We start from the raw sequence: 21,437 nt of genomic DNA on the forward strand, positions 1-21,437 counted from the left end.
CTGTGAGAAAGGTATGTTCTCGTTGGATCCCACACAATTTGACAAAAACTCAAAAAGACGCTCACGTCAATTGGTGCAAACAAATGCTCAATAAATACAATCGTGGTGCTTCAAAAGACGTATATAAGATTGTAACAAGTGACGAATCATGGATATATGCATATGAGCCGGAACGTAAACAGCAGTCGACTGTATGGGTGTTTCAAGATGAACCCAATCCAACAAAAGTTGTTCGCGCTCGAAGCACATCGAAACAAATGGTCGCCTGATTTGGTACACAATGACTTCTTCTTGTTCCCGAATGTCAAGAATAAATTGCGTGGACAACGATTTTCGTCGGCGGAAGACGCCGTTGATGCGTTCAAAAACCATATTATGGAGGTGTCTCAAGAAGATTGGAAAAACTGCTTTGACAAATGGTTCGAACGAATGCAAAAGTGTATTGACCATAAAGGAGAATACTTCGAAAAACAATAAAGCAGTTTTCAATGCCAAATTCCTGTTTTTTTTCATTGTTAGGCTCAAATAAAAATTGTGACCCTCGTACCACGTGGACTGAGTGGGGCCTGGCAACTGTGGATTAGTTGACGCTTCTCGAACAGCCAACATGTGAGATTTAAAACTAACATATTATGTATTTTAGGAAGTTAATAAAGCGTTTAATTTATAATATGAACACAATGTATCCTTGGATGATTAAGAGATTCTTTTTAATATCATTCTTAGAAAATAAGACTACTTGGCATTATGTTTTAAACGTTTTATTTGTTTAAAACATGTTTTATCGGTTCCTGTTTGAAACGTTTAAATAAAAAACTGTTTGTTTTGTTTCTTTTATAAAAAACACAAATTTTGCCAACCCTGCTACCCAGGCACCTAATCCACCAGAGAGGTCATTTCTAAACAGTTAACGAAAGAGTACAAATTACACGGTATAAATTACATGAGTCGACTTACTATCGGATTAAACATTATAGATACTGGAGTTTGGACTCCAATTTTAAAAAAATAGCTAGTTATTTAGAAGCAGTGTAAAAACGACTTACATCAATATTTAGCTATTGAATTCTGCGTTAAGCTATGCTAATAAATTTTTTTCCGAATATGCCTTCTATTTTTGATCTTCGTGAGAACATTAAAAGACCTATTTTTGTGGAGTTTTGCAAACGATCGCTCTCATTGAAATTCTATAAATCAAAAACGGATTTTTAAATTTTTGGAGGTTGCAGACAGAAAGGTTTTAAACACAAATGTTAATTTTCAGGTTTTCAAAATTTGTAAAAAACAACAACTTTCTTTTTAATTTTGCGAAACAACCTTTTCTTAGTATTGGTTAGTCCTACAAATACAATATTGGTCTTCTTTCGAAGCTCTTTGCATCTGTTTTTAAAACTAATTATCATTGTCAGTTCACGTTGAGAAACCGATTTTATACATATTTTTATTCAGCGGAGTAAAGCTGAACGCGGAAAGTGGCAACACTGCACACAGCGATGTCCGTTGATCCATTGAAACTGCAGGCTGGCGCTGCGAGTCAATGCTTGCAGTGTTGCCACGTTAATTTCTAATTAGAGTCCAAACTCGAGTATGTATAATTTTTTATCCGACAGTAGTTATCTCTACGTACGTGTCAAATGGGAAGAATGGTGCGGGTCCAACCAGGGTGAAACCAACGAGCACGCAGACATTGCCAATGACCGCCGCCTTCTTTGGCTCCAGGATCTTGTCGCACAGTCGACCCACGACAGGAGACATCACGGCATATGTCCCTCCACTGATGATGAAGATCGAACCCATGGACACTGGAGACAGGTTGAACTGGAAGAGAATGAAGGGTGGTAGAAATTATTTCAACCACTTGGAAAGCTTAACACTTAATATGTGTCTAAGCCCCGCGACAGGTTAAGTTTGCAGCAGGTTATATGTATTAATTCGCGCGAGAAAGGCGCTCAGAATCTCCTGTGCTAGTCTCGTCTCAACCACCGAGCTGTTGATATCGCAGACAATGAAACAATCGGCAGTATTGCAGCGGAACTATATTCTGCGCGTAAGTTTGGGTCTACATATGCGAAACGTTGCTGCAAACTTAACCTGTCGCGGGGCTTAGAGCAATTGTGGCAGTCAGGCCCGTACCCAGGGGAGAGTCCATGGGGGCCATGCCCCCCCGTCGAAGTCTGAAATTTTTGACTGTGAACCTATAAAGAGCTAGGAAAATAACATCTATGATTTTTCAAATTTGAAAAATTTCAATTTTGTCCTTGCATAAATGAAGGTGTTTGGCAGGCTACAGAACTCTGCAGTCTGCAATATTGGGAGTTTTTTTCATAACTATTGATGCGAGGCTATACCAGACGTCCCTATTTAATGAAGACAGTACATTCTTTTTAATGCCTGTCCCGACTTTTTTAAAATTGTAGTCGCGTTGCAAAAATGTTTACAGCGCATTGTTCAAAGGTATCTAAAGGATACATCGACATAAATTGGAGATAGCATAGACGAATTTATTCCAAATTTTAATAGGAATAAGTCCGGCAAATGCGTAGTTAGTTAACTATCTATATTGCATATTTTGATATTGTTATTTTGCGTCGCATTTCTGCAACTTTTGGCTAATCGCGGCGATGAGGATGAGTGATGAAATTGATGAAGGTCCACTCACAAAGGACACCCATCCCCAGCCCGGGATTCAAACCCGCAACCTCTGTCGTTTGTAGGGTGCAGTGACAGCCACTCCGCTGCAGAGGTTTGCTATGTTGTATATCTATGACAATCGCCAAAGATGTTCAAATAGATATCGACAATATCTTCCAAACCGCAAGCTTACTGGATTTGTAGAACTTTTTTTAATGTAATAATTATTACTAACTTAAATACAAACATGTTGTTACCAAATATACTGAAGAAATCCCTTACTACTTAATTAATGGACAAGAAAATTCAAGGTGCCTCCCTGATGACGCAGTGGTGATGTCATCGCTTTGTAATCAAAGAGTCTTTGGTTCAATACCCGGTGGAGCCACATAGTGGTTAGGATCGCGCTTTAAACTGTAGGCACAGTCTCGATTAGCCATTCTGTGCATAAACTGGACTTAACAAACTCAAACAAACAAACAAAAATCAAGATTTTTCACCGAAATTATTTATTGACCTGGGAAGTTTTGTATGTGCATTAATGAGTTTGTTTAAGGTCATTTTGTGTACAGAAAGGCAAATCGGGACTGGACATGCAGCTGGAAAGTAGGATCCAAACCATTACGTGCCTTCATCGGGTATCGAACGCGTGACCTCTTAATTACAAGGCGACGACGTTACCACTACGTCATCAAGGAGGCCAAATTTTATTGGGTTAATTACTAACGAGTTGGAGCTCTGTTTAGTACTTCAAATCTTGGCGCAGTGATGGAGGCAGGGCTAGAAATGGAAATTTTCACGAAACAGAACGTTTTAACTTTGTATTAGGATCCTATTTTAACATGGTGGTTTTCTTTACCTTATTCCCTTGTCCATTTACTAGAGCGACGAGATTGACGACTAGTGGAATGACGCAATGAATTACAATTAATAATAGTTTTAGTTAATAATAAAACATTTATATTAACATAAAATAATATCAAATCTTTGGAATATTATTTTTTTTTTTTAAAAAAAATAACATCTACATCGTGATTGGTAGTCAGCTTGATGAAAACGTAAAAAAAAAAAAAAGAATTAATAATACTTATTAAGAATCAATTTTTCTAAGTGAGAGATTTTCCATGTAGGTGGGTTTCATGTGACGTCAGGATACGCACAGCCGCCATGTATGCGGACAATTGTATTTGTCGTTTGCATCGAAATATCCACTACGTTAGCGTTCGTTACATCTGCACCAACTGCACGTTTGTTTTAAGTCACGAATGTCTGTGTTAGTATCTACCGCCCGCCTGCTTGAATTCCGTATGCTCACAAGAAATTACCTCAAACATGGCTGCTCGATCCCACAATGCAACAGTTTGTGACGGAGGTGAAACACACCTATTGTTATTTTGAGTTTTTCTTCCGAATGTCAACAATATGACTGCTCAGCTTAGTATAAAAAGCGTACCAGAAGAAAGTTTTCAAAGTTGATGCATAAGTTTGTAGCCTTGGTATGGCTCGCAACATTGCGGTGTTAGAAGTTTTCTTATCATTTAACGTTCATCAATTGTTGTGCTTGTGAATACGCATTGAATTATGCAGATTTGAATGAAGACACGTTGTTTCTGGGCTAACGAACACTTCCGACATATTCTGAGTTTAACAGAGTAGCAAAGGCACGGAGCATAGGCGGCTCGAAACATTGTACGGGGAGAATACCAATGGGGAAAGCAGGGCAAGAAAATCGTTATGTCATTTTAAAGAGGGCAATTTTGACTTGATTGTACAGTGTCTCTGAAACGTTTTAGGACAACGACATTTTAAACTAGGCAACCCAATTTACACAAGGCGTTGGTGGGTTGCGTGCAGAGTTTGGCTCAATTTCAGGGTTGCCATATGCACAATAGATATTTATGAAATACGCGAAAGGAATAAAATCAAGTATTGTTGGATCAAACTCTAAATAAATATCAGTATTACATTTGTCGCAAATGAGAAATACTTTCTGAAAGAAAGAAAATTGATTTTCTAGTATTTCATCGCTGATGAGTCTAAACAAAGGAAAAGAGGAGAGAGGAAACGAAAGGGGACAACAAATGAGAAGAGAAAGGAGAGAGCGAAAGGGGTAGAAGGAAAAGTAAAGGAGGGAAGAAAAGATAGAACAGATGTGGATAGGAGAAGTAATGAGGAGAAAGCGAAGAGGTGCGAAGGGAGATGAGGAAAATGGAGCAAAGAGGAGAAGAGAGGAGGGAAACGAAATGAGACGAGAGGAGAAGAGGAGGTTTGAGAGGAGACGAGAAGAGTGGAGTTGAGAGTAGAGTAAATGAGAGAAAATAAGAAGAACGAAAAGAAGAGGAGAAGAGTGCAGTGGAGTCGGAAATATAAGACAGGAGAGGAGATAATAGGAGTGGAGAAGATTGGGATTGAGACAAGAGGCGAGAACACGAGGGAAAGCGATATGACATATAAGCAGAGCAGAATAAGGGGAGGCAAGAAGGAGACGGAGAGGAGAAGGAGAGAAGAGGTATTTGTAGAAAATATCGTCTCGGCGTCAAGAATTGATGCATTAATCAAATTATCGATATTCAATAATATTTTAAAATGTATTGCAGAATGTATTAGTTCGGTGCGAAATGCCTTTTGGCTGAGTTCAGAGCAAGATAAAATCTTTGATTTTACCATTAAAAACATGAATGTTATTTTCATATTTATAAGAATTATCAGATTTGTCTCCACTCCTCAGTTCGTTGAAATGAATATTTTGTTATTTAACATTTCTACTCCCCCCATGGTTAATTCCAAACAGAATTATTCCGATTCAAATTGCGTGGACAATGAACACAATGGGATGTTTCTAAAACTTACGAAAATGTTCTGCCACCGGAGGGGTTTTAACCCACGACCATCAGGTTGACAATCGTTAACGGTAACCACTACTCTACCATCTATCGTTCTTGGGAGTAGCTAGGAGGAGCTAAACAATGTGATGCAACTCTCCTCCTACAAGTAATGTGCAAAGATTACTTGTTTGTAACAAAGAAAACAAAGGTAGTACGAATTGGCGCAAATATTTAATGGAGAATTCCACATGATGAAAACTTTTCATTCGATATTTGCGGAGGTATCCTTGCACTGAACTCGAGTGGGAAATTAGGTAAAATTAGTATGTCCTGAATTACCACAAATATAAATAGTTAATTCATTAATATTTGTCAATGTCTTTGAAGCAGTACACAATTATCGTTAGAGTATCATAATTCAGGATCTTATACGTGAAAATATCCCTTTGAACATGTGTCAATTCATTTATATGTTTAATTTATTTTTAGTAAATTCCAGATGCAGAACAATGTAGCCACTTTACACTGCTATTACAAATAATGTTACAATGCCATTATTTAATAAAAGGAGAATTTAAAGAAAAGAACACCTCGTAAAGAGACTCGAACCTCGGGACCTCTAGATGTTCAGTCGAGAACTCTAACCACCACCCCACGCCTATACCTTCTGTTGAAACAACATTTTTTATATACAGTATTCAGTCACTCCAATATTGTAAATTTCATTGGATATTGATGTAGTTGAACTTTTCTCTTCAAACTTGACTCGACTACCTCTGTAACCCCAAATTAGCTTATTTCTTCAGGGGTGGAATCGAAAAACTGGCCCAGCGTTGGTAGACAGACAGAATATTAAGCAAAATATTCTGATTAATTTCTTTCATTTGTCGATCTCAAATGAGTACCAAATAAAAGAAAGAAAAAACTTTTGCGACGCTGAAAAAACACTACGAATCCAATAAAAGACGAAAGTGTGAAAAGAAAAATGACCATAAGAAGAGAATCCAAATTTGTGTAAAGATCTTGTGAAGGAGCATACTTCTGGCAGAATATTGAATCGACAACACAAGACAAAATTAATAAAAATTAACAAATAAGTTAAAACGAGAACCACAATGAACGAAAAGGTAAAGGCCCCTAGTTCGGACCAGCTTCCATGAATCATGAATGCTATAAAATATATATATATATATATATATATATATATATATATATATATATATATATATATATATATATTAAACGAGCCGGAACGGTTTGTTGCCACTTCTGACAAGACGGAACGGGAAGGTCCCTGATATTTACGAACTGGAACGCTGTTCCGGTCCATTTCAGTCTCTAGATGGAGGCTCACATTACCAGTCTCAAAATCAGGGTACAACTGCATTTATAATATTTATATAACAATGATTGTTCATCAGGTAAAGATAAAGACACTTCAATCAGCACCTTTATATAAATAAATAGACAACCATGAAATTACTGAAATGTCCTAGGATGGAAAACCTTCTAACTGTGAAATTTCATTTAAACACTGCTTAGAGTTGAAATATCTGGTAACACTTACTCTCCTAAGATGTGGTTCCAGCGTAGCTGCATAGTATCCTACACTGATGGAAGTTGCTACAATTGTGAACGAGGCCAGGAATACAGATGGCACTCGTAGCGCTTGCATTATTCCTGTCGAGAAATAACAACAATTTTAGTTATATTAGTACAATACGTTATCACTTTATAATATTTAAATATAATGCTGTCATATTTATAAATTGTTAACCATTTAGTGATTACTAAAACTCTATACTTATCAATCATACACTGAAAGGTGATGAATAAATATATTATTTTAAAAGTAAGGAAACATTGTACTTGGGTATAAATAATTAAGTAGATAGTAAATTTGAGTCGTTTTGATGTTCGTGTAGAATTTATGTCAGAAGAAATACATTAAAACATAACTTGTCTGGAACTTTGCATGTAAGGCACGTGAGAAAAAATGAATTGAAAAGATAAATCATAAATGCTCTTTAAGTATTAATACTATGATTATGGTAACATCTTCTAAATATGCAAACCCAGAAGTTTGAGATAGGGTAATCGGGAGTGGACCTACAGTTTAAAGTGGGATCTGCTGAACCACTATGTGCTTCTACCGGGTATCAAACTCAATCCAACAGGTAAAAAAAGAAAATCTCTAGTGGGGAACATTTTAGTGGACAGATTCCAAGCACCTAACCTATTGATATAAATATGTTGTTAAGTGAATCCACACCAGTGGCGTATTCTCAATATTACAACGTAGGACACCTCCAGTAAACCAACTTTTATCATGTATTTTTATTAGCTTTAATATGTGGGTAATTGCTCATTATACAGGGTGGCTCAATAAGTAACTTAACACCCCCAGTACAAGGCCACTGTAGCGCGCAACATGGAAATGGTGATGACCAATCGTTATCAGGCCAAGGGGGAACCACATTGACGCCACCCACACGGTCGGTAGCCATCTTGATGTCCGCCATCTTGAATTCAACTTCAGAATTTTAAGTTGGAAGGGGGTCGTGCCACATATCAAAATGGGCTAGAATTTCACGAGAAATGCAATGGTGAAGGTTTTTTCGACGTATCTTCAACCAGTAAAACTTTATGACTTTATTCTTGTACCAATTTGCTCCTTTTCGAGGTGTTAGAAAAATGCCTTAAAATTTGTTTAGCGCTTCGGTAATGCATCGAGATCAAAGTGACGTCTATGGAGAGACGTTCGCATGCCATTGCACATTATTTTAATCGGATACATCCATGAAGAGCTGTGCATTATGAATGGTTGTCGCGAACAATTTACAGTGTGGCGCTTCCATTGAATTAAAAGTCCTTCACAGTGACAAGGATAATGTTTATGTTCATAAGGAAGTTCATAAACAGAATATTCGTTGATTTTTATCTGATAACCCATTTTCGACAGATCAAAGCTGAATGGTTAGTGTTGGTAAGTTAATGGTGTGGCGTGCTGTGTGGAACACGATTGGTTAGTCAATTTTCCATCAACGGAACCTTAAATGCTTATGGCTACTTGGATTTGTTAAATAAACAGTTTTTTCATCCTTGCTTATGCAAGAAGGTACTTTTTACAGATATTTTCAATAGGGAAGAACACCAGAACACTTATGGGAACGTTATGAACCAGTTTTTGTCCGAAGTTAGTTATCAGATGACAAGGGTCACATATTCTGTTTATAAACTTCCTTATGAACATAAACATTAGCCTTGTCACTGTGAAGGACTTTTAATTCAATGGAAGCGTCACACTGTAAATTGTTCGCGACAACCATTCATAATGCACAGCTCTTCATGGATGTATCCGATTAAAATAATGTGCAATGTCATGCGAACGTCTCTCCATAGACGTCACTTTGATGTCGATGCATTACCGAAGCGCTAAACAAATGTTAAGGCATTTTTCTAACACCTCGAAAAGGAGCAAATTGGTACAAGAATTCAGTCATAACTTTTTAATGGTTAAAGATACGTCGAAAAAACCTTCACCATTGCATTTCTCGTGAAATTCTAGCCCATTTTGATATGTCGCACGACCCCCTTCCCATTTAAAATTCTGAAGTTGAATTCAAGATGGAGGACATCAAGATGGCCGCCGACCGTGTGGGTGGCGTCAATGTGGTTCCTCCTTGGCCAGATAACGATTGGTCATCGCCAATTTCAAATTCCATGCCGCAGTGGCCTTGTACTGAGGGTGTTGGGTGTTAAGTGACTTATTGAGCCACCCTGTATATTACGCAAACTATTAAAATCAGCTTCCTGCTTTCTGTTCCGCGCTTGTAAGATGCAGTGTTGCTACATGAATGGAAATTTCCCTTTGGGCAGAGAAATCTATTTCTGATTTAAGGTAAAATGGGAGATATAGATATTATCGGAAAATTTGAAGTTGTTAGGCTTCCGTTTCTATTTTTATTTCATGTATGCATTGGTATTTTATTGCCTTCCATGCTCTATATAGGGAATATAATAAATATATGCAATAAATAAGAATTATTCCGGTAAACCAGGTCTAATGTTCAGAATACGCAACTTATCCACACTGATTACGAGGAATTCGTATTTTTTGTTACACGAATTAAAAAAAAAACAAGAAGTTTTTAAAGTTCTTACAATATGCTCGCTTATTGTGCCAAAAAGAATAATTTAATAATGTAATGTTAGGTTGTCTCACTATTACCTAGGTTTACAACTTCCATGTATCATATTCCTACATTTCTCCTTTTTTTAGTCTTCCTTAGCGATAAGACTACTGTGAGACCACCTGTGACGTGGGGCGTAATTTTGGGCTAATTTGGGGGTGTGGGATAGAACTTGGACTTCATGTCCCATAAGGTTAATTTAATAAACCTGAAAATTTTGGGTGGGCGAGTGCCCTCCTTGCCCCTCCCAGGTTACGCATATGGGACAGCCGGTCTCCGTGGTGGAGTGGTTAGCACAGAGCGCTACGGTGTCAGGGGTTCTGGGTTCGAATACCGGTTTGGGCATGGGTGTTCTTTGTGAGTGTGTCGTCACCAATATCATCATATCATCACTCATCCTCATCTTCGCGATTAGCCCAAAGTGCAATAAACCAAATGTATCAATCAATCAATCGGAGATAGGCGCATACACTTACTCCTGCAGACTAACTACTTTAAAGCACCATTAATTCTCATGACAGTTTCCTCTAAAAACAATTGTGTCACACTTTCACATACAGGTATTAAACTGCCGTGTACAGAGTGTTCCAGAAGATGAGGCTGATGTTAGGTCTGGCGGCGATTAGCGGGGCAGGAGGGGCAATTGCCCGCCCCAACGTTTTGCAACTTTTGCTCCCACGCTATGCTAAACCTTATCTACCAAGGGAAAGTAAACTGTCCTTGCGCCCTCAGTTTTGGAACCCAATCGCCGCCACTGCCACAACGACATTCTTATCACGGTCAAGCTGTATATTTATTTATTTATTTATTTATTTATTTATCGAACTCAACAGGTACATACCTAATTACAGAGCCCATGTGAAGGATACATAGTGAATACAATTACATATATTTCTGTAATATGTGTATATATATATATATATATACACACACACACACACCTACATAAAATACATTAAAATTATTTCCTACATATATATATACACACACACACTTGATCACATATTATTTCATTAGGAAATTATGTGTTTAAGCTTAGGTTATTGTGTTAATAGTGGCTTTACTGAGGTCCCTTAGGCTCATAGAAAAGATGTCAATGGTGTTATTCTTGATTAGCAATTTATTGTAACTGGTGCACATTCTCCACAATGGAGATTTCTTTTTAATTTCCGATCTAGCCTTCTTTATAAGAAAAACTTCGTTCTTGAGTCTAGTTTTCGACGACGGGATTCGAACATTTATCTGGCAGAGTAGATGTTCAGCATCTACCTCGTTATTTAACAACTTCCACAAGAATACTATTTCCTGTAACGTTCTTCTATGACACAGCTTTGTAAACCGACTTTCATATATTAGGTTGTCGTAGTGTTCAAATGTGGGGTAAACTTTCTGAAATTTGTATTTTAAAAATCTTAGAAATCGTGATTGGACTCTTTCAATTGCTTCGCTGTACTTTGCTGTGTCTGTATTCCATATAACAGATGCATATTCGAGTTTTGGTCTTACATACGAATAATACAAAACTTTTAGTGTCTCTATATTCTTGAAATCCCTCCCCATTCTAAGAATGAACCCAAGGCTCTTGAACGCTTCACTAATTATTTGTTCTACGTGTTTATTAAAAGTAAGATTTGAATCAAAAATAACCCCTAAATCCTTGACTAAAAAATTTCTTGCTAGAGTATGGTTGTATATTTGATACTGAAATTCAACTGGGTTTTTCTTTCGAGTATATGATACAAAATGGCATTTATTGATATTTAGTGTTAAATCATTGTTTATTGTCCACGTTTCTAAATTTGTAATATCATTTTGAAGTTGAACACTATCATCTTGTTTGCTTATTTTCCTGTAGAATTTCAGGTCATCTGCGAAAAGCAATTTGTGTGAATTTTCAAATGAATCAGGCAAATCGTTAATAAGTAACGTGAAAAGAAGTGGCCCAAGGTTAGACCCCTGGGGTACTCCAGAGGTGACTCTTATCTTTGAAGATGTGTGGCCTTTATACGTCACGTACTGCTTACGGTTCTGCAAATAGGAAGCGAACAATTGGCGCAGTGGTTCAGAAATATTGAAGCATGCTAATTTACTTAATAAGATATCGTGGTTAACCAAGTCGAATGCTTTGCAGAAGTCTGTATATATTGCGTCAACTTGACCTCCTTCTTCCAAGGTTGAACTTATAAAATTGGTAATATCGGAGAGATTGGTCAACACTGATCTACGTGGTACAAAGCCATGCTGAAACGATGATATTACAGGTTTTACGTGAGTAAATATGTAACAGTGCATGATTTTTTCGAATATTTTTGCTGGGGCTGATAGTATACTTATTGGTCGGTAGTCTTGTACGTCATTAGTGTTATTGGTTTTGGGAAGTGGACAAATTGCCGTGGCTTTCCATTTTTCAGGGAATTTGTGCTTTGCAAGAATTAAATTGAAAATTAGATACAATGGGTATTTCAACACATCACTGCAACCTTTGACTACATAGGGAGGTATCTTGTCCGGTCCGGCTGATTTCTTAGGTTTTAAATTTTTAATGGCTTTTTCTATGTCTTCAATTGCTATCTCTGTAATATTAAGATTATCCAAAGTTTCATATTGTTTATGGTTAGGCAATACTTTCATGTCGTATCTAGGGGGATCTTTTTTATACACCGACTGAAAATGCTGTGCAAAAGCTTCGACTACTGAACGTTGGTCTGACAACACTTTATCCTTGAACAGTACAGGATCTTTGTTGCTTTTCTTACGTTTATTTGCAACAAACGACCAAAACTGGGTGCTATCTTTTGCAATATTTATTTCCGAATTGGCAACATAACTATTGTATGCATCAATAATTTCCTTACTAACTATTGTTCGAAATTCGCTAAATTTATTGTAGTGGTATCGAAAGTCTCCCGCCTGTTTTTTCCACTTCTTGTGGTGGTAATGTTTCCTACTTATACTTTTAATAATGCTGCTCGTAAACCAACACGGGTACTGTCTTTTGCGGCTTTTCTTTAAGGGGACACATTCATCGAATATTTTATATATAATTTCATAAAACACGTCTGTAGCCTGATCAACGTCATTATTTGTTTTCAATACATCGCAGTTCGTGTTAAGCAATTTGTGATAGATAGATGGAAAGTCGGCCTTACTGAAATTGTACTGTAGATTACGACAAGTTTTATAGCGGGTTTCTTTGACATGATTAATATCTACTAGCAGCGAGGGATGGTGTGTGTCTTCAGGAACTAGTGGCTGTCTGCTCCGTGTCACTGTTATTCCCTGTCCATTTGTCAAAATCAAATCGAGTGTCTTTCCGTTATTATTCCTTACGTCATTTAGGCTTATTAAGTCAGAGAAGTTTATGAAATTGTGCAATTCTAAATAAGGTCCAGTCGAAGTCGTTAAGTCATAATTGGAATCAGTTATGTCAGGGAGATTAAAGTCGCCGGCCAAGAGGAGTTTAACTTTACCAGGTTGACAGTGCATTTCTATGAACCTAAAGAATTCGCAGTAAGTATTGCAGTTGCTACCTGGTGCTATGTACACTACACAAATATACAACATCCCAATGCCTTGAATTAACACTTTAACGAGGATGCAGTCTATGTTTGGATCCAAACGCGGAGAGTCGACTAACACACTCTTAAATTTACATTTTATCGCTACAGCTACCCCTCCCCCTTTTTCTTTTCCTGTTGTTATTGCGTTTCGATCGGACCTATAAACCACATAACGATCATCAAAAAGTTCACTGTCCATGTGCGATTCGGTTAACCAACTTTCTGTTATCAATATTGCACTATAGTTGTTCGAAAGCAAGCTCTTGTAAAATTCATTTGTTTTAGTTCTAAGTCCGCGAACGTTCTGGTAGCAGATTTGAAATACCGAGAAATCATAACCGGTTACTGTGCTATTTGTCACATCATACCCAAGTACTGCTTATGTTCTAATCTAAGGAGATCACATTGTTGCGTACCTTGCGTGCCGAGTCCTTCTCCTGGCGACTGGCTCTGAGCAGGGAGGATCAAGTAGGTGAGAACTCCAACGAAGATAAGAGATCCGCCCATGACCATGAAGGGAACCATGTAGCCACCTACCTAGAAAGAAAGATGAATCTTTAGATATTCACAATAACAATACCTCTACCGCACAATAATCGCAGAACGTGTTATCAAGTATGTTTGTAATTATTACTATTAACTTTCCTAAACTGTTCATGCATGTACTGCTTGACCAAAGAGTGTCCTGTCATTTGGATTTGATTCTTAAGATAGTTTTCTTTGAAAGCAAGTGTGTTATACTTTGATATACAGGTACTGCCACTTTAAGTAATCGCGACGATGAGTGTGATTGATGATATGATGAATTGATGACGGGACACTCACAAAGAATAACCATGCACAGGTCGGGATTCGAACTCAGGACCTCTGGCGTCGTAGCGCGCTGTGCTAAGCACTCCGCCGTGGAAATCGATTGGAGTCTTCTGTAAACCCATCATTATCTCTGCACACAGTCCTACCAAAAAGAGAAACACTGCAGCCAACTCTCGATCTAAAGTGGGCAGTCATTTCTTCAATCCTCCCCTTCTCTTGTGCCAGTGTTTTGCCAGATATATAACTTTCCTATCTTGCTTCGTCAACAACGTTAAAGATTGCGTCTCTGCTTTCACTATGTACAGATTTTCTTTTCATGATTATACACACACTTGGCAGAGACTCAATTGATTGCACACGGTTATTCAATTTCTTCTCTGTAGGCTTTGGGTTCGAGCTTGGGGACATGCACTACTAGGGGGAAGCCTAACAAATTTCGGCCTGTGTGTAGGACCGGTAGCCACCCACCATCGTGAGGAAATTGGGGAGCTACGAATGTGTAGTAACCCGGTCATGGAATACCTACAACTGCTGGGGGTTCGTCGTGCTGACACACGTCACCCAGTAGCTGGTTGGATGATCATCTACCTCTGCTGAGGCATATGGGGTGAGGCTTGTCCCTTGGTTATCATCATTTTAATTTAATTCACTGTGCGAGGTACTAGTGACTCTTCAACAAGTCGAGTGGGTTTGCAACGCTGAGGATATGTGACGTAAGCGTAGTTTAGATTTTCACCACACTCCTGGGCTGCCATTCCCAGAGTATATAAGCAGCGAGATCACGACAAGGAGCGCAGAAAGACACAACAAACGTACAATCAAGAGAGAAACCTAAGGAAACCTCAACCAATATTCATATACAGAATTACTGAAAGATACAACTTCGTTAAATCAATAGGAAGAACGCTGAAAGATAAACCGCAAGTTTTCCAAACCAAAGAATATTTGAGATTACAAACGAACAGCAATGAAGATCTAGAAAAAATAAGAGCATTTTGTGACCAAACTGGGTACGAATATGCACTTGGATTGCAAAGAAACAACAGACCTTTAAAAGTTGTTATACGATTTCTACCAATCGACGCAATAAAAGACGACATTGTGGAAGCCTTACAGGACAAGGGTTTTACCGTAGAAGCAGTAAATCAAATGTACAGGAAAAACAAACAAACGCAAGAAAAAATATACCATCCATTATTCCAAGTATGGTTAAAAAGAACAGAAAATGTGGCAAAAATATACGAGGTCAGAAACATTTATGAATTCCCATGCAAAATAGAACAATACCGATCAATTGGAGCAATGCAATGTAGGAACTGCCAAAGGATTGGGCACAATCAGGACAACTGCAACGCATCAACTAGATGTGTAAAATGCGGAGACTACCATATTGCCGCAAACTGCCAGCTAAAAGTAGATGAATCTCCAAAATGTGCCAATTGTAATGAAAAACACCCAGCCAACTACAGGGGATGTGTATACTTCCAAAACTATCAAAAGAAAGAAAATCAGAAGAGAGATGCCCGAAACATTACAAATAAAGTACAGGACAGATTATCAAATACCGTCTCCACCACAGGAAGTAGCAGTTGTACTAGTGAAGAAGAAGAGGAATTTGAAGAAAATCTTGCAAACAAAAATAAACCCTTTATAAAAAACAAGCAAACAAAAGAGATAGTGGAAAAACAAAAAGGAACGAGACCTTCATACGCCAACAAAATCAAGATACTAAATCACCTGAAGAGAGGAATGAAAAAACTTAAAGATAAAAAAGACAATATTTCTAAAATAACTGCAGCAATAGAAGTAATTTCTGAAATGATAGATGATGGGTGCTTCTGAAAAAGTAATCAATAGACAACTGAAGATAATTGCATGGAACGCAGACGGAATTAAGGAGCAAAAATGAATTTTCACCAAATTCTTAACAGAAAACAAGATAGACATTGCATTAGTCAACGAATCCCACCTAAAACCCAAAATATCTTTTAGTATAAGGAACTACGTAATTTTCAGAGATGACAGAATAAGTAGTGCAAAAGGAGGCACAATGATATTAATTAAGAAAGAACTAAAGGCTACAAAAATAGACCTCCCTACTTTCCAAACCTTAGAAGCTACAGCAATAATTTTAAAAACAAAAGACAGAGAAATTATCCTTATAGCTGGTTATAGATCGCCAAGCAGAACGATGGAAGAAGGAGACATCAAAAAGATCTTCGATTTGGGGAAAAATATAATTTTAGCAGGAGACATTAATGCAAAACACAAACATTGGAATTCTAAGAACCCCAACGAAGCAGGCAGAAAGCTTTATAATACCATATCTGAATTACCGGTCATAGCAATTGCACCAAAAACCTACTCTATATCCAAAATGTGGCGGAGAACCGGACGTGATAGACATAATAGTATCCAAAAACGAATATCTATGCAACGAACCACGAGTACTGCACGAACTAGATTCTGACCACCTACCAATCATATTTCAAATACCAGCTAGCCTAAAAAAAATTACTACAAATCGCCCAAAAATAATCCATACGGATTGGAAACAATATCAAAAAAGAATCCATGAAAGAACAGATCTAAAGAAAAAGCTAGAAACACAAGAAGATATTGAAAATGCTGTAGAATCTTTAACAAATGAAATGAATACAGCTTTCAAACTTAGTTCCAGAGAAGAAAAAAGTCAAAAATCCACAGAAAACGAGGACAAAGTCCTAAGCATGCTGATTAAAATAAAAAAATGGTACAGGAAGAAATGGAATAACTCCAGAAATAAAAAGTACAAAACCTTATGGAATATTCTCAAGAAGAAAGTGAAAGATAGAATAATCAAAACAAATGAAAAGCAATGGGATGAGAAATTCAAAGGAGTTGCACCACTAGACAGCAATTTCTGGGTAATCCTAAAAGAATACCAGAATACGGATGAACTGAATTCCGCAATTAAAGACAAGAATGGCCAAATCATGGAAGAAGACGAAATTGCTGAAAAATTCGCGAAAAAACTAGAAGAACAATTTAAAATAAATGAAGATTTGGATAATACGGAAACAACTAGGGAAGCAGAAGAAAATTTAAGGACAATAAAAACGGAAAAGTATAAGGAAAAACCATCTCTTACAACCCCACAAGAAGTCGCAAGAATCTTAAAAAAATTAAAAAGTAACAAAGCAGCAGGACAAGACAAAATCAAACCAGACATGCTGAAGAATTTACCAAGAAGAGCAATAGTACTTCTAACAAAAATCTTTAACGCAATCATGCTCTTAAGCTACTTCCCAAAAAAGCTGGAAAAAGGCAAGAGTAACTATGATCCCAAAAGGAAAGAAAAATTCCACAAACCTGGAAAACTATAGACCGATAAGCCTTCTATCCCAGATCAGCAAAACTTTCGAGAGAATTTTAATGAAAAGACTGCAAGACCACTGCAATGAACAGAAGATTATACCTAACACCCAATTTGGATTTAGGGAAAAACACAGTACGGAAGATCTTTTACTGAAAACCACAGATATCATCACGACCAACTTTAATCGAAGACATTATACCCTAGGAATATTCTTGGACATCGAAAAAGCATTCGATAGGGTTTGGCACCAAGGACTCCTCCTTAAGATGAAGTATTTTAAATTTAATGACGCCTACATAAAACTTGTAGCAGACTACCTGGACGAGAGAACTTTTCAAGTTCATTATAAGAAAGTTTTATCATCCACTATGACAATTAAGGCAGGAGTTCCGCAAGTTGCAGTAATCTCACCTCTTTTATACTCCATCTACACCAGCGATATTCCTTCTTCGGAACACTGCACAATCGTATTTTATGCAGATGACACGGCATTATTTGCTTCAAGTAGAAACCAAAAATTCACCTATAAATATATGGAAAGACTGCTCTTAAAATATGATGAATGGACAAACAAGTGGAAAATTAGAGTCAATGCAAATAAAAGCAGTGCAATTCCATTCACCAAAGACTCCCATAGAAAAGAAGAAACCCTAACAATCCAAGGAAAAAAGATCGAAAGGAAAAATGAAGCCAAATATTTAGGTCTTATTTTGGATCACAAACTAACTTTTGGGAGGCAAATAGCTGACGCTGCAATTAGATCAAAGACCAAACTGCATGCAATGTTCAGGCTACTTAAGACGAATGCGATATCGCAAGAAACTAAACTACATTGATACAAAATGATAATCCGACCCACAATGACATATGGATGTACATCCTGGAAACACGCAGCCAAAGACCACATAAATAAACTACAGAAAGTACAAAATAAAGAAACAAGAATTATCACTGGGATGAGCAGGAAAACAAGAATAAAGACCTTGCATACCCAACTAGGTCTCGAAATGTTCGAAGAATATATAGACAGAATTGGGAAAAAGAGATGGGAGAGAAATAAAGAGCATGAGAATGAAATAATAAGAAACATAGGAAAAACAGTGACACATAAGACGATGTATAATAGGACCAGACCTAAAAAAAAAAAAAAAAAAAAAAACCGTAATCTACGCTTTCAAAAAATAATGCAATACAACATTGAAAAAAAAATGGAATTTCATTATATAAAAAGAGACAAAGGCCAGACCCGACACTCACCTATAACCAGAGTTAACGCAACGCAAGGAGCGCACACGAGGCTTCCTTCCTGTCTGGGAAGGACGTGCGATTCCTTGCTGCTAGTTCGGGAAGAACGAAATGTCACGTCTACCGACGGGGCTCCTCGCAAAAAGAGGCCTCCAGCGAATGCAGCCAACAGCAGCAGCAAGAAGCCTAGAGATACGAGACAGCGCTCATTAAATGCTGAAGAATTCTCGGACTCCTCTGCCGATGACATCGGGGAGGAAACTCAACTCATTCGACTCCGGCTAACCTGAGGACGGAAACACACACCACTTCGACCCGCAAGCCACCTTGCATAACTATTTTCGGTGAGACCGGCCAATCCATCGCCATCCAGATTTCGCATTTTCTCAAAGAGAAAGTCAGTTTTAAGTACAGCAGAGGTTGCTGTCGCATTTATACGTCCGACCAGGCAGTCCGGAATTACCTCACGCATCAAAAGATCGACCATGCCTACGGCTCATCGGCCGGAGAGAAGTTGAAGGTGATACTTCGTTATCTGCCAATCGACATTAGACTTGATCAAATACATCAATCGCTGACGTCGCTAGACTTTCAAGTGTACTCCGTCAGCCGCTTAACTACAAGAACACGACGTCAGCAACAAGCTGACAGTATGGAGCAGGACAACTCCACTTCGACTCGCCGATCTTTACCGCTGGTACTGGTCACCTTGAAGAAAAACCAAGACAGCTACCGCATATTTAATCTCAAGATGCTGGGAATACTCCCACACTAGGGTTGAAAAGTACAGGGCCCAGCAGATACTCCAATGGCACGCCTGCCAACGTATCGGGCACGGACAGAGGCACTGCTTCACTCGACCGCGCTGTGTTAAATGCTCGGAAAATCATCGGTTCGAGGATTGCCCTAATAGGGATCAGTCAATTCCACCTACTTGTGCTAATTGCAGAGGGTGCCACTATGCCAGTTATAGGGGTTGTCCCCTATTCCAGGCAGTCATGAAGGAACGACGTGCTCCATTGGACCACAGAAGAGGTGTTCCAGATCGACCCATTCAATTGAAGAAGTCCACAACCCCATCCGACCAGGGAACCCCATCGGAACCCAGATGCCATGAACCTGTTCGACGGATCAATCCACTGCCTGCACCTAGGCCGCAGAGACCTGCCCGTGCTCTGCCAAATCGACGGGACCGACGTCCAAGCCCTACTCCCACGTCATCCACACCGAAACTACTCGACGTGCTACAACAACTGAACGAACCCGACGTATTACCTGCACTAATCACATTATTGGAGGGATTGCAGCAGATTAAGAATACTACTTCATCCAACCAACGGCTGCAAGCTATTGCTCGCCTTGTCGACAGAATATAAGTGTTTTATATTGTTATGTCTTGTATTGTATTGGGAATCTTATAGGGAACATGGTCCAATAACTCTTCTTGCGACAGTTGCAGAAGAGCATTGTAAATTATTCGATGTAATGAAATAATTGAATAATTGTTGTAAAATATTGTAGTTTATGACGCCTGTCAATGCACTAATAAAGTAAAGATGCAGGTCCCAAAATTATGACGTCCTGACCGAATATGGTCAATAAAAAACAAACAAAAAAACAAGAGCGCGGAGGCTCTTCTCTTCAGGCCATTAAGAAGTACAGCAACACGACTCCCCTGAACTCCAAATCAGCCACAGAGGAGTCCGACATGATTGTAGAGGTATCACACAAGACAGATACTACGGAGATATCGGCTACAACCGCATCATCAACAGACACCGAGTTCCACTCCGATATTCAGTCTATCCTCGCTTTCCTCAGAGGCGACTTTTTTCAAAAATACCTACCTGCCATCATAAACGGCCTTCCGCGAATAGCTCCTGCACCGGAGGAGCCAGGGAAGGTCACCATACTCATCGAGGTATTCATGGAAATGCTTCTCCATGGCGGAACTTAGACAAACAAGATTGCAACACCAGATCTCCATAATTGCATGGGATGAAGATGGCAACAAAGATTCTTAACACGACAGTTTATCATAGAGCAAAATCCGGACGTCATATTAATTAACGGAATGCATCTCAACAGTCAGCAGCAATACAAAATCGCCAACTACGCAGTCTACAGACTAGACAGAACTACCGGACCCAGGGACGGACTACTAATAGGCTACTAGTCAAATCCAGTATTCCGGCTAGACAAACACAACTGTCAAATTTCATCCATCTTGAAGCCCTCCCTGTGGAAATTTATGCACAACAGGCGAGATACATCATACTTTCGGCTTACGCACGACCACCAGCAAGAATAGAAGAAGCAGACTTCAGATCAATCTTCAATCTAGGCCAAAAAGTACTTCTGGCGGGAGACCTCAATGCCAAGCACGCACAATGGCACTCCAGACACCAACAACGCAGGACTGGCACTGCATCGTCAACTACGATAGGTTTCGTAGTCCAAGCTCAACGGGACCCTACTCTCTTTCCTAAAAACGGAGGCCAGCCAGACGTCATAGATGTTGTCCAAACGAAAGGAATGCAACTTCAAGCTGAACCATCTGTAATTACAGCTGTAAACTCAGACCACGAGCCAATCTGCTTCACTCTCTTTCACGAACTACTCACGAGAGAGCGACCTCAACGTAACAGTCACAGGCTGAACCTCGCCCTTTAATAAAGAAAATTTGAATTGAATATTGGAATGCATACCGCCAAGAAGTTAACGCTCGTATCAACCTACACGACAACATTCATTCGCCAGAAGATATAGAAATCGCCATACACTGGTTAACGGCAGCAATCTTAGAAGCGAA

At 38.6% G+C, this 21,437-nt stretch overlaps 1 protein-coding gene across 1 annotated transcript in view; it reads right to left on the minus strand.

Moving 5' to 3' along the window:
* The window catches only part of LOC145993940 (MFS-type transporter SLC18B1-like), a 114,271-nt gene that overhangs the window by 20,879 nt on the left and 71,955 nt on the right, over window positions 1-21,437 (minus strand). The window contains exons 6-8 of the mRNA XM_083129903.1: window positions 13,626-13,746; window positions 7,024-7,136; window positions 1,628-1,818 (exon numbers count right to left, since the gene is read on the minus strand). Of these exons, the coding sequence (XP_082986029.1) occupies window positions 1,628-1,818; window positions 7,024-7,136; window positions 13,626-13,746 (425 nt within the window). The remainder of the gene's footprint in view (window positions 1-1,627; window positions 1,819-7,023; window positions 7,137-13,625; window positions 13,747-21,437) is intronic.

Source organism: Lepisma saccharinum, chromosome 10 (assembly GCF_977018435.1).
Source record: "Lepisma saccharinum chromosome 10, izLepSacc3.1, whole genome shotgun sequence".
NCBI classification, from domain to species: domain Eukaryota; kingdom Metazoa; phylum Arthropoda; class Insecta; order Zygentoma; family Lepismatidae; genus Lepisma; species Lepisma saccharinum.